This window comes from Alosa alosa, chromosome 4, assembly GCF_017589495.1.
Source record: "Alosa alosa isolate M-15738 ecotype Scorff River chromosome 4, AALO_Geno_1.1, whole genome shotgun sequence".
In the NCBI taxonomy this organism is placed as follows: Eukaryota; Metazoa; Chordata; class Actinopteri; order Clupeiformes; family Clupeidae; genus Alosa; species Alosa alosa.
In genome coordinates, this window is record NC_063192.1 from 33245483 (window position 1) to 33266577 (window position 21095).

Below are 21095 nucleotides of genomic sequence, written 5' to 3' on the forward strand. Positions count from 1 at the left end.
TTAATAGATAAGACATTCTGGATGTGTGTATGCATCTATACCAGTCAATAGAAGTGATACACGGTCATGCTTTAGGACAGAGTTTAACTCTGGCTATGCACTCCTGTCAATGTTGCATGGGGACAGTTGTGAAAAAATGTCCCAGCACTGCCCCCTGGAGCAGACCTTGCGCCATCACAGTCATCGCTAAATAATGCAGCCACTTGGTCAAGTCTTCATATTTATTTGCAACGTTATCTTACTCACACCATTATCACCACGTGGTCATTTTTTTTTTCTTAATAGAAGGAATTGTAGACCAAATCAATTTCATTACTCACTGGCAAAAGTTGACATGATAGACTGGTCTTAAGGCTGAAAAACATTTAAACTTTAAATCAATACAGCTTATATGATTTTAATTGATAAGACTTGACATTTTGACAACAATATCTGAAATGTCCTCCTCCACACCAACCACTCACAGATATCTGTGTGGATCCATCCATAGATGACACGCTGGAGATACTCCTAAGAAAATGTATCAAAACTGAAGGAATATTTACAAAAACTAATACAACCACAGCTGCTTAAACATATACAAGGTTTACAGAAGATGACAGAATGTCACAGGAACAATGAAACAATACTCAAGTGGTCCCCAAGACAAAAATGTATTCAAAAGCCATCAGTGCATAATACTGACAGTGCACACACTGGCCAAACCCATTCCAGACATTACTCATCACACAAAACTCTAGCCATTTAAACACAACACAATCTATCTGATCCAAAGTGAAGAAATCTACAAAATCCCATTTTTTAAAATGGGAAATTCATTACTGCCCTTTCCCTCTAAATTCACATAAGAGTTACAAGAATTTCAGAGCTGGGCAAAATACTATTTGGTGTCACTCTGCGGACACCACCACATATAGCTGAGGGGGGGGAGGACACCCACACAATCGCCTAATGAAAGTGCCAAGACAATCTAAATAATACTATGCATTCTTTACCAGGACTGAAGGTGGAAAGATGTGAAAGTGGTGGTTAAAACAAAAGTTATCAAAAGTTAACAACAGTCCAGGCAATGACCTTTTAAAGACAAAACACAATGTCCAAGCAGCACAGGGTCAAACTGCAGACCCCCCTATCCAGTAAACAGTACCTGTGGCAGGTCATCAGTCGGTACCTCAGTAGTGAGTCTAATCAGAGCATGTCTATGCCAGGCTCCTTTATCTGTACCACACCATCTTGGTTGTTGGCCAGCATTACAATGTGAATCCATCAACACAAGTAAAAAAACAACAGAAATACCCTTCTCAAATTGATGCACACTGGTTTCAAGTATAAATCAGGCTGTAAGAAGACTGGGATAGGCATTAGTCCATCAATGTTCTAAGACATGACACGGCAGAACTTGAAATAAGCATACAGACAATAGCAAGCATACATTCACTGAGATTGGACCATGTAGACAATAGCAAGCATACATTCGCTGAGATTGGCCCATGTAGACAATAGCAAGCATACATTCACTGAGATTGGCCCATGTAGACAAATAAAAAACACCACGTGTTGAAAATAAATATACAAACAAAAAATGACAACACCATATCACAATCATTCTGATGTGTAACACGTTGACTTTAAATAAAATGCAAATACAGTTGAACACAGGCCTGAAAAACCAGGGCTGTTGCCAACAGCCAACCTGGGTCCCAGTAGTAGTAGTAGTAGTAGTAGTAGTAGTAGTCACAGTGCTTGTGGTGAACCAACACCTACACAGGATCCCCCAGAAGTGCTGATGGAGTCAGAGCTTGAGCTCAGGGAGACTCGCGACAGCTACAGGTTTTTATACTTCTCTTATCCAGAGCAGAGCAAAAAGAAACTGTTGTGGGTTTTTTGACAAATGGAGTGTGCACAAGACAAACATCAATCAATCAAATTTTCTCCTCAGCTGACCATGTACCACACACGTGCGCACACACACACACACACACACACACGTTTCAACCGGTTTCAGAGTAAGAACATTATTATGCATTGAACAAGAGTTGACTTAGATGTATATTTGAAATGGATATTTTCTTCTCTTCCATACCTTTAAATTCTGTTAAACCTCACCTCAAACCTACATAGCCGTAACTGAATAGAATAATAGAAACGCTTTCATTCATTAAACATTATTTCAACAGACTGTGCACCAAAAGCTTCATTGGTAACAAGATAATCAAGAGATTTGAATGATGTTCATTTTTTTAGATGGCTGGACCATTCTCTGAATATGGCCATCTTGGGAAGATGAACAACATTAAAGTACATGATGTAAGGGCTTCAAAAGAGGTGCCCACTTTCTGCTGTTTATAAACTATACTCCAAAACAAATAAGTAGCAGTGAGGATAGATTGAGAAAGTTTCAGCTTCCAACCACACCAATAAACCAATCTCTCAGTCATACAATGTTTATCCACTCACAACCACAAAACTACAAGAGTCCAACACATCTCATGTAGTGAGATATATGAGCACACAAAAAGGGTCACAGCTTGTTAGTGGAGGTCCAAGCCTTCCATCCAGTTGCATTTGAAGTAGGAGAATGCTTTGAACACTACAGACCTGAAAAGAGAGCAAAAGACTTTTCAGGTTTTTTAAAGGACAGCCTCTTAGTGTCATCTAAATAAGGCTTATGAAATTGTACAATGCAATCTCTAATACATCGGCTACTCAGCAAAAGTATAAATGCTTGTTTGTTCTCTTCTATGCCCAAAAAGGTTCCCTCAAACTTTGCGAAATCTGTCAAAATCTGTAACCACATTTACATTCAATGGACGGGCAACGGCTTTGGTGGACATTCCTGCAGTCTGCATTAGGGTTGCCCCAAACGATTATTTTATAAATGATTCTATTGATTATTTTTTTCAATTAGTCGACTAATCTAACGATACATTTTTACAATTAATTTGTCGATTAGCGATTATTTTTCCATTCCCAAATATAATACATTTTATCATTTACATTTCATTCATTTATTGTTTTTTGCATTTCATTTTTTATGTTTCATGTGTGAAGTGACAAGGGCTAGTTATTTTAGGGTTATAACATCAGCATGGCATATCAGACATAATAGGACATGAGATGTGTGCGATACCAGGGCTGTATGTTAACTTTTTTGCACATAGTATGACTAATTCATCGTACTCATCGTATAAAGCCCGCCCAGACAATTTGATTGGTTTGAACAGCTCTGGTTCAGGTATAGTTGCACCTCAACGGAACAATTGCAGACCGAACTTCCCAACCTCAAATGTTGCGGGCGGGGCTAGTTCGGCTGGCATCCAGGTTACCACTTTGACTTTAATCTGGATGTTTGTTTTGGTTCAGTGACCTGATGAATAATCCAATCATTACCCACTTTTAGTGTCTTGGCAGAGATTGACAGATTTCCATTGCCAATGTTCAGGTTTTTCTTGGGGGTTCATGATACCGTGCACCTTAATTAGGTTCCCAAGGCCTTTGGGGATAAAAACAGACCCACAATATTCACAGCCCCTCCACCATAATTCTCATTAGGCATGGGGTTCTTTTCAGTATAGTCATTCCTCTATATACGCCAAACACACCCGTGTTTTTTGCCACAGAACGCAATTTTCATTTCATCTGACAATAGACCACAATTCCAGACAAAGTCACTGTACCATTTAGTAATTCCTGCCGTTTATATTTGTATTTAAATGACCGGAAATGCTTTTACCTGGCATGTCCGGGGTGGTGGTAGTCCCCAAAGTTGCTCTGGGGACAATGTAATCCCTTGTAATATAGCTGACATAAGTCACTTTGGACAACAGTGTCTGCTAAATTAATACATGTAAATTGTAAATGTAACTGCCCTCTAAATAATCTATTAGCAGTGAGGTCATTTCTGAGGATTTTATGGGGGACTTGGAGACCCCAAGATGATACCTTTTTCTGTAACTCTCCAACAGTGGTTCTTATGGAATGTGTTTTATCTGTAAATATGAACCGGAAAATGCTTCTTTTTATTCTTTATGAGATTTTTATGATATTTTTAAATTTGCTTCCCTTTAAGGTTGGATTTGTCCTCATTGTTTTTATTGTGAGATTACAATAAATCACCAAAAGATTATTTTTATACCTGTTTTTAGTCCACTTTACCAAAGGTGTCAATAATTCTAGAGGGTACTGTAGATCAGAATTTAACAGTGGTTGTATGTGATCGGTTCAATTTCACTTTAAAGGAGAGGTCTTGCCCATTCAGAGTCCTCAATTTGACGTAGCTTCCGGCTGCCTAGATCACTGCCGAACCCCGGCCCATAATCTTGGGCTTTGGAAAACACTGATTCACCATTTCCTGGCATTTTATGAGTTGCAAAATACTTATATTTTACCTTGTCGTTGTAAATACTTCTCACGACTTAAGTCTTTCCTGCTGTACACGGTGCATGCACTTTTGTTTTGGAGCCGAAGGAGAAGTAACAGGCAAAGACTATCTCCAAAGAGCTATATCTACGAACCAGGTAATGTTTCTCGCAAGAAGAACCTGGTGGATGAGACCTGAAGTTTCAAGGCTGGTTTTCCGCTAACCAACTATGGTCTATGGCTATGCCAGGTAAACAATTCTACTATTACAGGTTTGTTTACCATCCTTTTTGGCTTCGAAGCTGTTGTATTAAGGTAAAAAACTTGCATAGTGCTGCTTTAACATTGCAGGTTGGGAATCCAAAATACTTCAAGGTTCTCTAAGCGATGTTGGGTACTGTCACTTCTGTCTCTTTGTGTCTTCTATCTCGCTCCTCCCTCCCCATACCTCCTGTGCAACTGAAACTCTCCTGAACGCACATCTTGTCAGTGAATAGCTGGAAAAGTTTCATGTTATGTTTCATGGTCCAGGCTGCACCAGGCTGTTTTTGTTGCCGATTTTGGAGCCTGGGCTGTCTACAGAGACCGTTTTTTACAGTGTATTCAGGGGACATGCAGCTAGTGGATTGTGAGATGTTTGCTGTATGCGACAAAATTTTTTTTAGCTTAGAAACCGCGTGTCATCGCTTAGAGCACCTCTTGTAACACTATAAATTAATCACACAAAAAAAGACAACCATGTCCAGTTGGTACGCTATAAGAGAGTAGTGTACATTGTATGTACTGCTAACTCACCATGATGAGTGCTAAGAGTTCTTCTCTGAGGGTCGGCTGTGTTTGGGCTCCTGTCGGCCTGCCTGGGGAGGCTCTGGCCTCTGCAGCAGGCTACCAGAGTACTGAGGGTACAGCAAGGATCTGCCCACTATAAACAACAGAAGCAATAGTTAGTAGCAGAGTTGACTGTACAGAAGACATGTTTTTCCCTTTTACAGTTGTTACTATGGGTGTGAGTGCTGTGCTGTAGGCAGCAATAATTGACGATGGAAAAAAATCATGCTAAATAGTTATTTACAACCAATTTTTGTCACATACAGCAAACATCTCCTCACAATCTGCCTGTCCCCTGAATACACTGTAAAAAACACAGTCTCTGTACAGCCTGTTGTTCACAAGGCTTTTTGAGACTGTTACGGCCTAAAATGCCTGGATGGAAGTTGCGGTGTTTTTAGCTGTTTCTTGTGGAGAAATTGCAGGAGGAAGTGAAAATTGCAAAAAGATTTTTTTTTTTAAATTTAGGGCAATTAAGGTTAGTAAGACCAAAATCACACTGATAATCTTGATGCTTATTAAAAAAGGATAATCAAAGGTAAACAGTAAGGATTACAGAAAATCAAAGTAGGCCTACTTTATTTGTGAAAATGCTTTGACTGAGGTAATTCACAAAGCAGTATAACCTTTAGGTAGAACTGTCCAAAAAAGACAGTCACCTAAAGAGATGCCATCATGTCATATGTTTCAATACATTCATATATTTTGTAATTCATATTAAGTTCATATCTTTTTAATAATTCATAGTCTGTGGCCTGCATAATTACTAATAGCCAAGTAAGTATCTAGTAATTTCATATTGATTTAAACTATTTGACTACACTTCATGGTGTACGTCTAATTGACTGCCTGCCCCTTTAAGGACGTGAGAGTAGCCTAATTACATTTCTGAGTGGATTGGAAGGCTTGCGTCTCACTTAGCGCTTTCAGATATAACCTCCGGAGTACATGCGGAGGTTTGTCAAACGGAGGTCCTACCCTTCGGATGATTCAGATATGATGCTAACCTGCGGACCTAATACTGACCTTATCACGGACGTATGTGTGAGCGACATATACACGCACATTACAAAATCTCTGTGTGGTTGTCGAGTGAGGGGTGGGGGCTTGTAGAGTTCACAAGATGCGAGATATGGCCTTAGAATATATCGCGACGCTGCCTGTCACAGCTGCTTTTTTGTTTACAAAGTGTAGCCTATGCATTATGCAAGCTAAAGAAGACTAATCTATTGTGCATAGGCTAATACTTGAAGTAGGCTAGTCAAGTAAGCAAACAGTATTTGTATGTGTGCTTCGAATAAACACATTTATCTGTTTTCAACGTTATGTACTAGAATTACTTGGCTATAGAACCCCACATCTGGTTTGCGTTGGAGAGAGAGCATGCACAAACTTTATGGTAGGCTACCAGCCAATTCAGTAGGCTAACTCAAGACTTCAAGGCCATCATACAACGTTTTTAAGCAATAAACAAAATACTAACATAACAGTGAAGTTGTTCTCTCTCCCTCTCCCCATGTGTCTATTGCTTTTACGTAAGGAGTTTGTAACAAAGTTGGCTTTTCTTCGTTTCTCTAGGCATATATGCTCAACAAATATCAGCGAGCTCAGCGAGGTATCAATGAACAGAAAACCGTGTTGGCTAACAACTTATTAAATACTCCTGTTATTGTCGTCAATGAAGTCGCTGTAGGCTACTGCCTTTTCAGCGCCTTCTGCTTATGGTGATTCAGTCTTTTGAATTTGTTTGGCCTTGCCATGCAGTTGTAGGCTACAACGTCTCTTTCCGTTCCCTTCATGTGTTCTATCAAAATGTTGTATGCCCTCATGGACAGTAGCTCCGTGATGTCTGCATTTTTCCAGGTCGGAGATTTTCTGGACAGCATTATGCCACTCCATCATAACACTGGCATTTAAGTCAGATCTAACCACATGGACGCACGAAAGTGTCGAATGTCTTCTATGTCATTAGTTAAAATAAATGTTTAAAAAAAACAACTCGAATGAAATCATTCTTGGATCATAGAAGAGGTAAATGTCTTGCAATTTTATTCATTTCTATGATTTTGGTAGCACTACTCAAACTAAGCCCACAAGCTAGCAAACATGACATAAGCTAAAAGGACATATCCAGGTAAACGTTTGCCAATGGGTTGCATAGCCTACTCAAATGTCAGTAAACCAAGTAGGCCTTAATTAACTTACTTTCATAGCCTAGGTAGGTTAGCAACACCAGGTTGAGAGATGCAAGTAAGCAGATCATTAACGCAGCCTTCTATTTATTGTCATCAAAACTGTAGAGGAACGAACACGTTAGGGCAGTCTTTGGTGTCATATGCAGAAAGGTGCAGAAGTAAGTGTGCCATCTGGCTCAATATTCTCTTGCTTGAGGGACTGTTGTGGTAGGTGAAATTTCCGCGGTGAAACTACGATGAGTGGTCAAATTTATGAAAAAGTTGTGGTGTTTGGACAAAATGCGAGTGCCTTGGTAAGTGACGAAAACAATCGTCTTCGTGAACAGCTGTGCATAGGCTACTTTGTAAAAGAGAATACGCTCATCCCTATAGGCTTCATAACGCAAGGGGTAATTAATGTAATTATAGTTCGCCTTTTATTTGTGGATTTATTTAATGTATTTAGTGTTATTTCTTCCCCAAGCACATAAAATAAATTTGGATTCGCTTTATAAAATTGACAGGGTTCGGTTCGGAAACCGGAACCCAAGATTTTTTTTTTTTTTATGCCCCAGGCTCTAAAATGGTTTTCACGTTCAGGAGAGTTTCAGTTGTAATGCGGAGGGAGGGCAAACTAGCTCTGTCTTGTTTGAACGTTAGCCAGCATCGCTTAGATCAGGGGTTCCCAAACTTTTCCACGACAAGGCCCCCCAAATACCACTAGGTTCTGGCCAAGGACCCCCTTGATGTGTTATTAAACCCATCTACAATACTACGGCAAATTAAGCAATTACATTAAGCTAATCCTAATAATTATTTTAGCCGCAAGCACTTTGCGATGGAGCATACAGTGTGTAAAAATTGCATTTGGGGCTTTCTGCTATATGAGAGCTATCATTCTACTATTATTCCCAGTCATTATCATGGAAAATATAATGTTCAGATATGCAACAAATTATTAATATGTGTTACAGTGTAATGGCATTGTATAACAACCCTCATAATAATAGGTATATTTTACATTTTTCAAATGTATTTATTTGTTGCTTTTATTTTTCCTTCCAACTTGCTGAGGCCCCCCTGGCACCCCCCCGAGGCCCCCGGCCCCCACTTTGAAAACCACTGGCTTAGATTACCTTTAATGCATTAGCAAATGTTATTATTACTCGTGCTCAAACTGAGACCTCATGGTCCTTCAGGCAAAGCTCACAGAACAGAGCTGTGTTACACTACGTTTAACTAGTCAGTATTTATTCAAATGCCTTTTGTGTTTACCTGAAACACTTTGTAATGAAAACAACTGTTTACAGAGCTAACTACTAACCCTAGTACAAAAACATGTGCCAGTTTATGAGGTTGCAAAAGCAACAGACCAAAACTCCAGTGTATAGAGCTCTATTCAGGTAAAACCTGTTTGAAAACTGATCAATTAAACATATATCTTTAGTACCGTAATTTCCCATACACAGGGGCAGTAAATATGGTATTACTATCAGTGTTTCCCCTACAGTGTATTTAACAGCGGCGCAGCGCCGCCGCTGGATTTTCAGCGCCGCTGCAACATAATATCACGAGATTCACTTAACACACTGTAAAAGCACAACGGCCAACGTCATCTCGAAATTGTTTTCTGAAAGTCTTGAGTAAGTTAAGTGCATCAAATCCGCACTTAGCCTCTCATTATTCAGGACATATATGCGGCATGATGTGTCAGGTGATTACAAGCCCAAAGACAAGTCTGCAGCCCATATGGCTAGCCTACGTTCTGAACACGGTTACATTGTTTAGCTATCCGACTGATGGGGTCTTGCTCCGCCACAGTGTAGCCTATGGTGTCATCGTTCACTTGTAGGTTACACAATAAATAGCCTACTTATAGGCCTGGTGACAATAAAAATGATATTAGTTATATTTCATCCGCGAAGCTGTTTGTATGCGTGAATTAAGCTTGTAGCCTATGCCATATGTTAAGCTTGAGCAATTCCTCTGATCCAAAGCCTGCTTTGACACATTGACACTAATGTGAAACATGCATCCTCCTCTCCTAGCCTACATCAAATAAAAGAAACCAATTCATGATTACCGAAATGAATTTAACATGGGGAGTTTGTTGCGATTTAGCCTACTGTTGTGATGCGGTTCTTTCTGCTGATTGGATTTACCCCCGTGTCGTCAACTCTGAGAACTCTTGCTCCGGCTGACAATTTTATCCAGAGAGCTGATTTCCCAAAGATGAGCCTCCATCAACATTCAACGACAAATTATTAAAACGTAAGTAATGCAATAGAGTAAACCAATGTGCTACAAGGTGTATGGTCTTAACGTTAATTGTAGCCTAGACTTGTAGCGTTAAGCGTGGGGCTATATGTAATGTTTGCATGGGAAAGCTAGGCGGAACACAGTCTAGGCCTGTTTAAACTGTCTGATAGTTAAAGGAAATATGAGCATATGTTGGCATATCGTTATAGCCTAAATTCTGTCCCTTAGCTATAATAGGCTATCACAAACAGACCTTTTCTCGTTTACGGCATTAGACATATAGGAGTCTACATTCTCTTATCAGAAAGACGCGTGTTCTCATAACTTCAGCGTTCTCTTGGCGGTGAGACGAGCGATTCGCACTTAAATCAAGTAGCCTAGGTCTTTTTTTGAGTTAATTGTGAGTGAGTTGTATGGTAACTGTGGGAGTGATGTAGAAGAAAAGTGAGTATTTACTTTTTTATATGTGGGTTTGTTGTTTTGGGACTGAGAAATAGACTACAAGGAGAGCATCTGGCTACGTGCATGCGTGTCAGCATTAATGCCCCCCCCACAATTCAATTCAATCACCAAAGAGCCTTAGAGATGTTCTTTGAAAAGCCCAGAAAAATTAAGTGCTTTCGCCAGATTGGGTGTGGCCTTTGCCATTAAGACAAATTTAAATAAATTGTAAAATAATCTTTTTCTGGGTTGTGCCATTTCATTTTTCTTCTATCATTTTTAACCAATAATGTAAAAGAAAGCTGAAAATGTCCACAAAAGAAATACGAAGGTATGATATAAATTTTTTTTTTAAAAAAATGTGCAACCACCACCCCAAGTAATAGCACCGCTGCTGGAAAAAATTCTAGTGGAAACACTGACTATGGTTTTGTTTCTTTTAACTTGCATAAAACACAGTCTTGCAGCTTATACAAAATGTGGCTAATACACAGGAAATGACTGTATAACGTGTGTGATGCGCAGAGCTGTACCTGTGCCATGTGGGTTAGCAGGGCTGGGGTTGCTACGATACACTGAGGCCAGGTCACTGGGGCTGCTACGATACACTGAGGCCAGGTCACTGGGGTTGCTACGATACACTGAGGCCAGGTCACTGGGGCTGTAGGAGCGTAGCAGGCTGATCACGCTCCTGTCCGAGTCTCGAGGTGCTGTGCCCACAGAGGGGGCCATTTTGTTTCCTTGACCAGCGGCGGAGGCTACGTTGCCCTGTGGCAGCACGCTGACCCTGGCCAGGTCTGGGGGCAGGTGATGAGAGTGCTCCTCTAGTGGCCGTCTGGCTCCAGGCAGATCGAACGCAGAGTCACACTGCTTAAGTCGCTTGGTGACAGGCTCGTCATAGTCTCTCTGTGGAAGCCGTGCAAACCTGCTGGACAGGCAGAGGCGCACTGCGTCAGAAGGCCACACCACACTGCCTTGAACCGAAGACAGTGCACTTCCCCTTTGACTCGCACCTCTGTCCCGATCCAGTAGCATCGCAACTTGCTTATTGCCAGCCACTGAGGAGGATTCAGCGGGTCCCAGATCCAGTTTACCGGACACATGGCTGGGATGCGGAACGATCAACCTGGTGCCTTGTCTGTCCAGTTCTGGCTTTTTAAGAGAGGAGCATTTAGGCAGAGAATGAAAGGCTTTGTTAAGAAAGGGCTGGCTCTTCCCAACAGCTTTTGGAGGCTGAGCTGGAAGGGGTGGCGGAGATGAGGTCCTCCGAGGGTGCTTGCGGTCCACGGTGATCAGAGGGCTCACATCTCTTCCCTCAAGAGCCGGGGGGCATCCTGTGTGACGTTTCAGTTTTAGGGCAGTGCCAGAGCCTCTGCCCGCATGCCGCTTGCTCTGCTCCAGCTTCTCTTTGTGGACCAGCTTCCGGTGCATCAGAAGGACCTCCGGGTAGAGGGAGCTGAAGGGGCAGGACAGGCAGGTGTTGGTGGGCAGCTGGCTGCAAAGCTCAGAGGCAGACGCTACCGACACAGACACTTTCACAGACAAGTCCAGAGGGGATCCCCACTCCTCACCACCTTCAGCCTTCAGGGTTTCCTCATCTTTGTCTCCAGACTTCAAGGCTGTGATGACCTTTGACACCCTATCTGCTGGCTCGGCCTTTGCTTGTGGCACTGAGCTGCAGCTGGCCATGGTGCTTCGTTGACACAGGCCATCCCTGGTGTCAGGCTTAGCCTCCACAGCGCTGGGAACACTAGGGGAGAAGGACCTGTAGGAGGGCTCCTTCTCCTTGGTAATGGGTGTGGGGGTAGTGGAGGACACAGGGATGTTTGGGATCTCAGTGTAAGGCTTGTCCCTGTGGCGGCGGTCGAGATGGTACCTCAGGGAGGTCTTCTGTGCCGCTGCATAATCACAGTACTCACATTTATATGGCTTCTCACCTGAGGTGTGGAAAAAAATGGGGCTTAACAATTTAATTCTTAAATTGTGAGGTTTTTTTGCTGTCAATAATTGTATCAACACAAATGTACAATCACTCACAACAAGTCACACGTTTAAAAATTAGACAGGTATACAATTTAATACACATTCTACTTTAATTACAGACTTAGAATATATTAACTGAATTAAGTGATAAATTTGCACTCACCTGTATGTGTCCTGAGATGAATATTGAGGTAATAGTTGGAGCGAAAGGTCTTGCTGCAATACGTGCATGTACGTGACGGTGCAAGAATCTTCAGCTTCAACTTCTCGTCTTTTTTATCTAATATTGAGGAAAGGGAAATTATGACATTTGCAAAATTATGAGGAGCTCATTTCTTTTAAATGCTGTGCTGTGGCAAATCTACTCTCCCAAAGAGCATTTGAAGAGGAACTTGAAAACTAATATTCTATATTAGAGATTGTTAACTAGTGAACCCGTAGACCTGTCAAAAGGCCTTGGACATTTTGGTCAAATTTAAACTAGCTTTACTCTAGATGAACTATTTCCTGACATCCCTGTTAAGTGATGCTTTAATACAAGTAGCCAACAAGAAGACACTCTTTCACAGAGGAGGCTGTCAGACTTGTCTCTGCTTAGCTACTGTTTTGTAGTCAGGTGTGCTGGAAGGTCACAGTTGATCAAGATCTACAGGTTTGGGTTGCTTTTGATTTGGCACACCCATTCATGTTGCAAAACCTCAATCAGATCTAAGGTCAGGGTGTATAAATACTGGCAGCACTTCTGGTATAAAATCACAATAGGGGCATATCTTTAGTAGCTTGTTTCAAAGGAAAATACTGTAATATGTGTGTAAACATATTACATGTGTAGTGAGTGATGCATATGTTTATATATAAATAATACAGTGCATGCAGTTTTCTTAACACGTTCTACTGTGGATATAATTTCCATGAAAGACATAAGATGGCTAACCTCAACTGTTGATTTTGGATGGCTTCAGCAACAAGGGTTTGTAAAGCCACCAGCTTACCTGAAAGGAGAGCATGCTCTAGATTGCCACCATCTTACCTGAAAGGAGAGCATGCTCTGGATTGCCACCAGCTTACCTGAAAGGAGCTCTGGATTGCCGTTCTCACAGACATCTTCTGCATACTCCTCCGTTCTGTCCAGTCCTGTGCTGTCAGCTGAGCCAGTGCTATAGGCCTTCCCATCCAATGAAGGGGTGGGGCTCTCGGCTCCGACCCGCTCTCTCTTGTGGATGCGAGAGTGCAACACCAGCTGGTGGTAAGTGCGGAAAGTCTTTCCACACTCCTGGCAGTGTGTGGGCTTGTCTTTCCTCAGGCTTTTCTGGTCTGGCTCTGGAGAAGGCGTCTCCGCTCCGCTGGGTTTGAGGTGACCGTGAGGGCCATCCTTCCCAGCTCTCTCCTCTCTCCCACCTTGTCCAGAGCCCCATATTCGGCCGAGCTCCTCCTTGTCCGAGCAGGAATCCTCATTGTCGGATATGGAGTCCGGGCTGAGCTCTTTAGCCACGTTGACTCCGGTCATAATTTTCCCCTTGGTGGCCAGCTGCCAGGCCTGGTAGGTGTTGACAGGGTTGAGGGCAATTCCACGGCTGGCCCTCTGTTGCTCTAAGGTCTGAGCTGCTGGCTGCAGCTGGAACAGCCTCAGGAATGCATCTTGGCAGGTAGGGGTCTTTTCACCATCTTCTGGACGCTGTTCACACGGCCCTTCCTCCCCTTCTTCACCAGACTCTAACCTGTGGCAATGTGCTCGGCTATGTTCAGTAAGTGCCTTCATGTCAGCAAAGAAAAATCCACAGATCATGCACAACCGGTAGCTTGACATCCCACTGGGCAGGGGTTGGTCCTGCACAACCCCATTGATAGTGACTGGACCCTCAGGGTCTTGGAGGGTTCGGCCACGAGCCTTACTGCCATGTGCACGCATATGGTTCTTGAGGAACCAGGGCTCCTTGAAGCGACGGCCACATATTGAACAACAGTAGCAGTAGCAGTCCTTATGGCGCTTCATATGAATCTCCAGCTCAGCTGCATCTACCACTTCCTGTCCACACACCACACAGCTAGGTGGCGCCTCCTCGAGATCAACTGGGTCGCTGACATTTTCTAGTCTGGGACGTGGCCGTTCGCCAGGGGTTCGGAACTCTGCCTCCACCCGTAAAACAGCTGGGCCAAACAGTGTGGTAGGGTGCTCGGACAATACATGTGGTCCCAAGTCTTCCTGCTGCTGAAAGCTTTGTTCACAAAACATACAGTCCACTGCTAGGGTGGCGCCTACTGGCTGGACATCATTTTTCTGTGCAAGACTGGCATGGGGTGTCATGCTGGAGCCGGCACCAGGCATACTGGCACTGCTGCTGCTGAGAAAGTCCTGTCCTAGTCCGTCAGGACTCTCCATAAATGGGATTAGTGGGTGAGTAGGCATCTTTCTGCAGCTCAGAAGTCAGACTCCAGATGTACGGCAGCTTGCCTGAATGCCTCTTCACCCCTACTTGACTGAAACAGTACTATCAAGGCCTTCCAGTGGCCAAGTATGGTCAAATTAGGCAGATTTTGGATGGACGATAAATACTTTTGTCCACTTCAGTTAACAGCCATGTCAGAAAGTCAGTTTAACTGCTGCCAGGGAACTTGGAGCATAGAAGCTAGCCATGATGTTGTAAATGTGAAAAGCTGAAGCAATTCCACTTGATGTGAAGAAGGGCAAGTGTGTCAGCACTGGAGATCATCTGAGTACTTGATGTTTCCCCTCGGTGTTATGTTTGCGCACTAGCCTGAAGACACACAGATATGTTGTGGTGAATACATGGAGAAAAGCCACATTGATGAAAAGGAAAGCAAACATAACAAAAAGTGCCTACATCAAATAATGATACATGTATGCATAACCCACAAACACATTTCTCTACCATGTAGGGATCCTTCCCATGCTTTCAGAGAAGAAACCATACAATTTCACACAGTAGCAAGTAAAGAGAACGTATTTCAAGTTTCACTTTCTCATTGTTTTAAGTGGAGAGCTTCAGGAAATCAAACTGAAGAAAGCTAAAAGAAATTTCACTGAAATGAAGAAGAAATGAAGAAATGAAGAATTTCTCAGCCATTAGTGTGCCATCAAAGATCACCTCCAAGGTGCATGCCATGCAGGCAGGTTAAAAGTGTAGCCTAACCAAAACAAAAAAGTGGGTATATTACCAAATACTGCTTACTGCATACAGGCTTACCGCAAATACTATCTGGTAATAACTGAATACTTTAAAACATATTATCATGCAGAAAAAATTTTGAAACATGAAATAAACATCTGTCTGAAGCTATGGGCAAGGTGGAGCTGGACTACCAACATTCTTTAAAGCATGTCCAGGGGAGACTGCCGTGTCTTGGTAAATGAGCCAATTTCTTGTTGTTATGAATTTGCTTTCACCCAGACACCAAAATACCCCTGCAGTGTGGCTTAAAATGTATCCCAAAGTAGTTCCACTTAAGCAACATACAGACAGACAGCTCTGTGAATAAGAGATCAGCAAGTCAAATTGAGCTCTGCAAATACTGAACTTCCGAAACAGTTCAGAATGAGTGCATGTGTTAGGTGGTTATTTTAAAATGCATTATTTTGTAATATATCCGGAAAGTTAGAAAGATAATAACATGCCAAAGTACTTCTACAATTCTGGTTTAATTTATTCCCAAAGCACATGCTCTCACTAAAGCATGGATAACACAGTGTGTTATAAAATTAAAGACAAAGAATAAAATCTAGTATGCTAGGCCAATACGCATGACATTATTGACGTTAACAAGAGATCTGCAAACAAAGACATTTCGCTACATACAGTTGAAACCAGAAGTTTACATACCCTGTACATACACATGCTAAAGTTGACTAAAAAGATGAAGGTAAAAAAATTGATCTTAATGCCTTAATTAACAAAATGAAGAAAACCCCAACCTTTAAGGACAAATTTTCTTTGTGAATGAATAACGTATCGTAAATAAATAAATGTTCTTCCTAAAAAAAACAGGGGCCATACGCATACATACCCCTATGTTAAATTCCCATAGAGGCAGGCAAATTTTTATTTTTAAAGGCCAGTTATTGCATCCTGATAAAAGTTCCCTTGGCCTTTGGAATTAAAAAAGCCCCACATCACATACCCTTCGCCATACCTAGATATAGGCATGTTTTTTTTTTTTTTTTAGTTAGCCGAATAGCTGGTTTGATTTGCATTGAGAGATGATCTTATGGAAAGTACCCCATGCCAATTGTGAGATTTGGTGACGGGTATGTGATGATGTGAGGCTATTTTAATTCCAAAGGCCAAGGGAACTTTATCAGGATCCTGGATCCATGAAAAAACTGGCCTTTAAAAATAAAAATGTGCCTGCCTCTATGGGAATTTAACATATGTTTTTATTTTTTTTTTTTTTTTGAGGAAGAACATTTATTTATTTACAATGCATTATTCATTCACAAAGAAAATTGGAGTCCTTAAAGATTTCAAAAAGATGTTTTTTATTGCTCTATTTAGTCAACTTGAGCATGTATGTAAACTTCTGGTTTCAACTGTATACAGAAGTTCGGAAGAGCTTCGTTTCCCGTGAATCGATGGATTTTGTTCAAGATACCACGTTTATGAGAACTTACACTTCCATGCAACAGGACAGTAGTGACGTTAACTTTCAGTTTTGTTAGCATATTATTAAATCATAATGCTGGGCGTCAAAGTCAAAATAACAACTCATCCATAGCATGATCTCCTAGAAACTTCTGTGATGATTTTACATATAGCCTATTATTCCTGAGACATATGCTAAAGGTAAAACATAAAATACGATTTCTTATGTGTAGGGCAGGCTACCTGATCATTCGTCTCCCTAATAGGTAGAACACACTACTATGAATTCACTTCCTGACACGTGCGTGAGACGTGTTTGGAAGACAAAAAAACGTTACTCGTCCACTTCTTCACCGGCTTTTCTACATAGCCTACCCAACACGTTGCCATTGGACTAATATATGTATATATATAGGCCTATATATATATATATAAATATCTACGCTGATAAACTGTAATGTAAACATGGTGAACGTTACAAGACAAATACCACCTTCAACAAAGTTAGTCAGGGACTTTGGTTTGGCATCAGTAGCTATACTATAAGAGGTGAAACGGGGCGTCCATAGACGAAATTATTTCACTTTATTTGTTTTTGCCAGTTAGTGCCACAGTACCCAACCGGTCTTTATTGCTTGCTTGTTTTTAAGACAACGCGCTGCAGTATCTGCCAAAGCGGAATTCTGGCATGTGGTCTACCAGAGAACCCACTTTTAGAACATGATGAGAAGCACTAATTCATCGGTTATTGGGTTAGCTACCTATCCTAGCATAGTTGGCAACGTAATTACTTAATACAATTAAGGCACCTGGTAGTAATCATATACATTTAAGACGATTAATTAACTATTCTAATAAAACTAAGACACTAATTTGATTTAGAATTCTATTTCATAAAATAGAGTAGCCGACACCAACAGGACCAATAGGTTTACCAGTATACCTGTCTTTCTTTCTTCCAGGGACACAGGCAAGAGTTTCTTTTTAGCTAACGTTACACTTGCCCAATAACGTTAACCTATTCAGCTGGATGAGGCTGACTTCAAGAGAAAACGGGCTCGTTCGTTCTATCAATTACAATAAGTTAATGTTGGTCTGCAACGGCTCAAGCTCATGCTTATTGTACAATAACGTTACACGTTTAAGCACTTCCATAGCAAACTTTTCTGTTGTTTTGAGGCCGGTAACGTTAGAATAGCGAGCTAAGCCTATCTACTATCTTTGGCTAAGCCATAGTTAGGTAGGTGCATGAAAAGGGCATTCAACAAACAGTTCCTGCTTTGAGTGCAGAACAGAAGAGCTATAAAGTTCCACATCAGTTTCCATTCAAGTTGATATTAACAAGATTAATGGAGACATTTCACATAATTGAAATTATACATAACGAACAACAGTACTAATTTACAGTGAATTAAGCAACTCTGTAAGTAAGACACACGTTAACGATAAAAAAAATTAGTGTATCTAACAAAATGGGGAAACTTACCCGAAACCATCGTATTTATGAAAGTAACGGGATTGACAGCAATCTAGTAGTCACTTAATAAGTAGCCCAACCTTAACTTTATCATGTCCGCTGTAATGTTCTGGTTAGCTAAGTTAGCCAATTGTTAGCCAGCCAGATTGCTTGCATTCAATGTTTGCAAATCTCACACTATGCAGCTGTTGCACTGAGCGCGCTCATTCAGTATATCTTTGCGCGTTCACGACACAACAGTAGCCTAGTCACGTGGGGATGGGCACTTCTAAATCAACTTTTTGAGAAGTCTGATGATGTCGTAGGCCTAAATGGCAATGACCTTAATCAATGCACTAGATAAACGGTTTGTCTTGCAGTGCTATGATGATTTCATCAAATAGCCTCAGTGGTGCTAAAATTAAGTCTATAGTCTAGCCTAGGCTACTTTACCAGACTGTCCCAAAAAGGGCAAAATAGATGTTTTATATATATATATATATATATATATATATATATATATATATATATATATATTTAGGCCTATACCGACATTTTAATAATCCCTCCCTTTGTTTCAGTGGCATGTGGGATCAATCTTCAGACTTCAATTTCCGATTTAGGCCTACTACGACATGATAGCCTGTAACAAGACATGTCATTGCATGTTGGCAGATTCTTTACAGCTTTGCAGGGTAACGAACGTGGAAACTAACAAGTTCATTATTTCTCTTGTTTGTCTCTTATCATCCTATGAATTTCAGATCAACGGACTGGATGTAGGCTAGTAGCCTACATTGGAGAGAATGACATACCTTCTGCAGCTCTCTGTTTAAGTTGGAGAGCTGGGGGAGGGGAGAGCCTACACTTCACACCGACCAATGGTCTTCTGCAATGCATTAATTTTAGTGATCAAGCCTCTCCTAGCCAGTTTAACAGTTGAGCTGCCTTTTCTTTAATTGGTCTACTGCCCGAGTTGAAACAGGCAAGGCATAGACTATTTATCAAGCACCACTATAGCCTACTTGAATATCATGTAGGCCTATATTCATCGTAAAATAAATCATTTTCTACCCTACTATGACCAAAGCCTGACATTGTATTTATTCCTGGAAATATTTGAAGAATGCTTAGAATATATCAGTCTATGGGCCAATGGTGAATCTTTGATGGCCTGGCCTATGCCAACTATCCATTTGTTGATACTATACAAATTGTTTTATTCAAAAAAGCAAAACTCAGTGAAGCACCTTTCCTCTTTTATCATGCATGTCAATATAGCACCCTGCCTACGCCCTTCCCCCACACCCACACCCAACTCTTACAACACAGCTTTGTGTTTCTTCAGACAATCCCTGGAAACTTTTATTTTGTCCTTCACATGTAGGGTGTTGTCTACTGGTCTATAGCTGTAAGAAACAACTGTTTATTGGTCATAATAAAGATGAAGGAAAAAAAGATGAAATGTTGTGCTTTATGTTCCCAGTTTAGTCCCAGTTTCCCAGTGCTAACCGAAAAGGTTTCATCATCACACTACATCTTTTGGAGGATATCCTGAGAAGGAAATCCCTCTAGTTCTTCTGTTTCATTAAAAAAAGGTTTACTTATAGCCTCTGTCAAACTCAGGTGATAACATAGCCTTTCTTGCTGCATGGTTAAAGACCGATGCTCTTGTAACATTTTATTGTTTTATCCATTTTGGTAAAATATTGTAGTGTAATGACAGTTCTCATGCATAAATGAAACTAGCACTAAAACAAAACTTAAGTAAAGGAACAGACACTTGTGTTTGTAAATGTGCGTTTTCAGTGTCTCATTTAACAAGTCATTATCACGGTGTGTTTTTTAACATTAGAGAAATAGTGTACTTTCCATAAAGTAGATTTTGGATTTGAGACTCTAGATCAGGGGTTCCCAAACTTTTCCACGACAAGGCCCCCCAAATACCACTAGGTTCTGGCCAAGGACCCCCTTATTCAACCCATCGACAATACTACGGCAAATGTAAAAATACATTAAGCTAATCCTAATTATTTTAGCCACAAACACTTCACGATGGAGCATACAGTGCGTAAAATTTTTATTTGGGGCTTTCTGCTATATGAGAGCTATCACGACTATTATTCCCAGTCATTATCATGGGAAATATAATGTTCAGATATGCGTCACATTATTATAATGGCATTGTATAACAACCCTCATAGTAATAGGTATATTTGAAATTTTTCAAATGTATTTATTTGCTGCTTTTGTTTTCCCCTCCAACTTGCTGAGGCCCCCCTGGCACCCTCTCGCGGCCCCGGCCCCCACTTTGAAAACCACTGCTCTAGATCATGGAAGTTGAAAGTTAAGACATTTTCATAGAGTATAGCCTTAGACAAGAGAAGGCATGTCAACATAATGCTACGCAAGAAGATATGGGCCTATATATTAATAACTTCAATTGCCTCTTTAAATCACCGTTAGACCATGGCCTCTCATTTTGTCTGCATTCATAGTTTATTATGAATGATGCCTGAAAGGGATATCTCAAACTGAGTTGGTCTCCAGAGAGAGGACTCTCCGTTTGTCCACCCAGCTGCCTGCAGTGAGAGAGTGAACAAACCAGCACAGACTACAGTCAGCAGGCCTCTGCCCTGCCAGCCTCAGTAGCGGACTGGACCCCAGCCATACAGGCTCCGTCTGCTGGGACAATGCACTTTGGTGATGGCAGGATAAAGGCAATAAGAACTCTTTCTCTAGTGCATTTTCTCTTCAGTCCTCCAGATAATTCATTTACAATTTTGTCCATACTCTGACGTCACATGTTCTGAAAATGTGAAGCAATAGTGTTGGAATCAAAACTGACACATGGACACACATATACATAAGAAGTAGCCTAATAGCTTTACTTAGTCTCTGAAAATGGCTCTTAAATTCTTCAAACAAAATCAAAGTTGGCAAAATGTACTTGTTAAACAATTAGGCAGGCCCTTTGATGATTAAAGTGAAAACATA

At 41.1% G+C, this 21095-nt stretch overlaps 1 protein-coding gene across 2 annotated transcripts; it reads right to left on the reverse strand.

Moving 5' to 3' along the window:
* Positions 1-207: 207 nt before the first annotated feature.
* On the reverse strand, positions 208-18341 carry znf217 (zinc finger protein 217). 2 transcript variants are annotated; one of them, XM_048242395.1, is made up of 6 exons: positions 18129-18341; positions 13113-14800; positions 12208-12324; positions 10595-11998; positions 5155-5281; positions 208-2598 (listed from the first exon to the last, which is right to left on the reverse strand). In XM_048242395.1, exons 2-5 carry the CDS (start codon positions 14449-14451, stop codon positions 5166-5168), a joined length of 2976 nt encoding a protein of 991 aa, XP_048098352.1. In that variant the 5' UTR covers positions 14452-14800; positions 18129-18341; the 3' UTR covers positions 208-2598; positions 5155-5165. The 2 variants fall into 2 exon arrangements, with proteins under 2 accessions (XP_048098352.1, XP_048098353.1); XM_048242396.1 differs by lacking the exon at positions 5155-5281.
* Between the last annotated feature and the right edge of the window lie 2754 nt (positions 18342-21095).

Bases quoted from the DNA above. Each gene is read 5' to 3' on its own strand.
- znf217 (XM_048242395.1), bottom strand. From the start codon at position 14,451: ATGCCTACTCACCCACTAATCCCATTTATGGAGAGTCCTGACGGACTA. The intron at 12,325-13,112 runs GTAAGCTGGTGG...CCTCAATATTAG, and splicing joins CAATCCAGAGCTCCTTTCAG to ATAAAAAAGACGAGAAGTTG. The intron at 5,282-10,594 runs GTACAGCTCTGC...TGTTGTTTATAG, and splicing joins TGCTAACCCACATGGCACAG to TGGGCAGATCCTTGCTGTAC.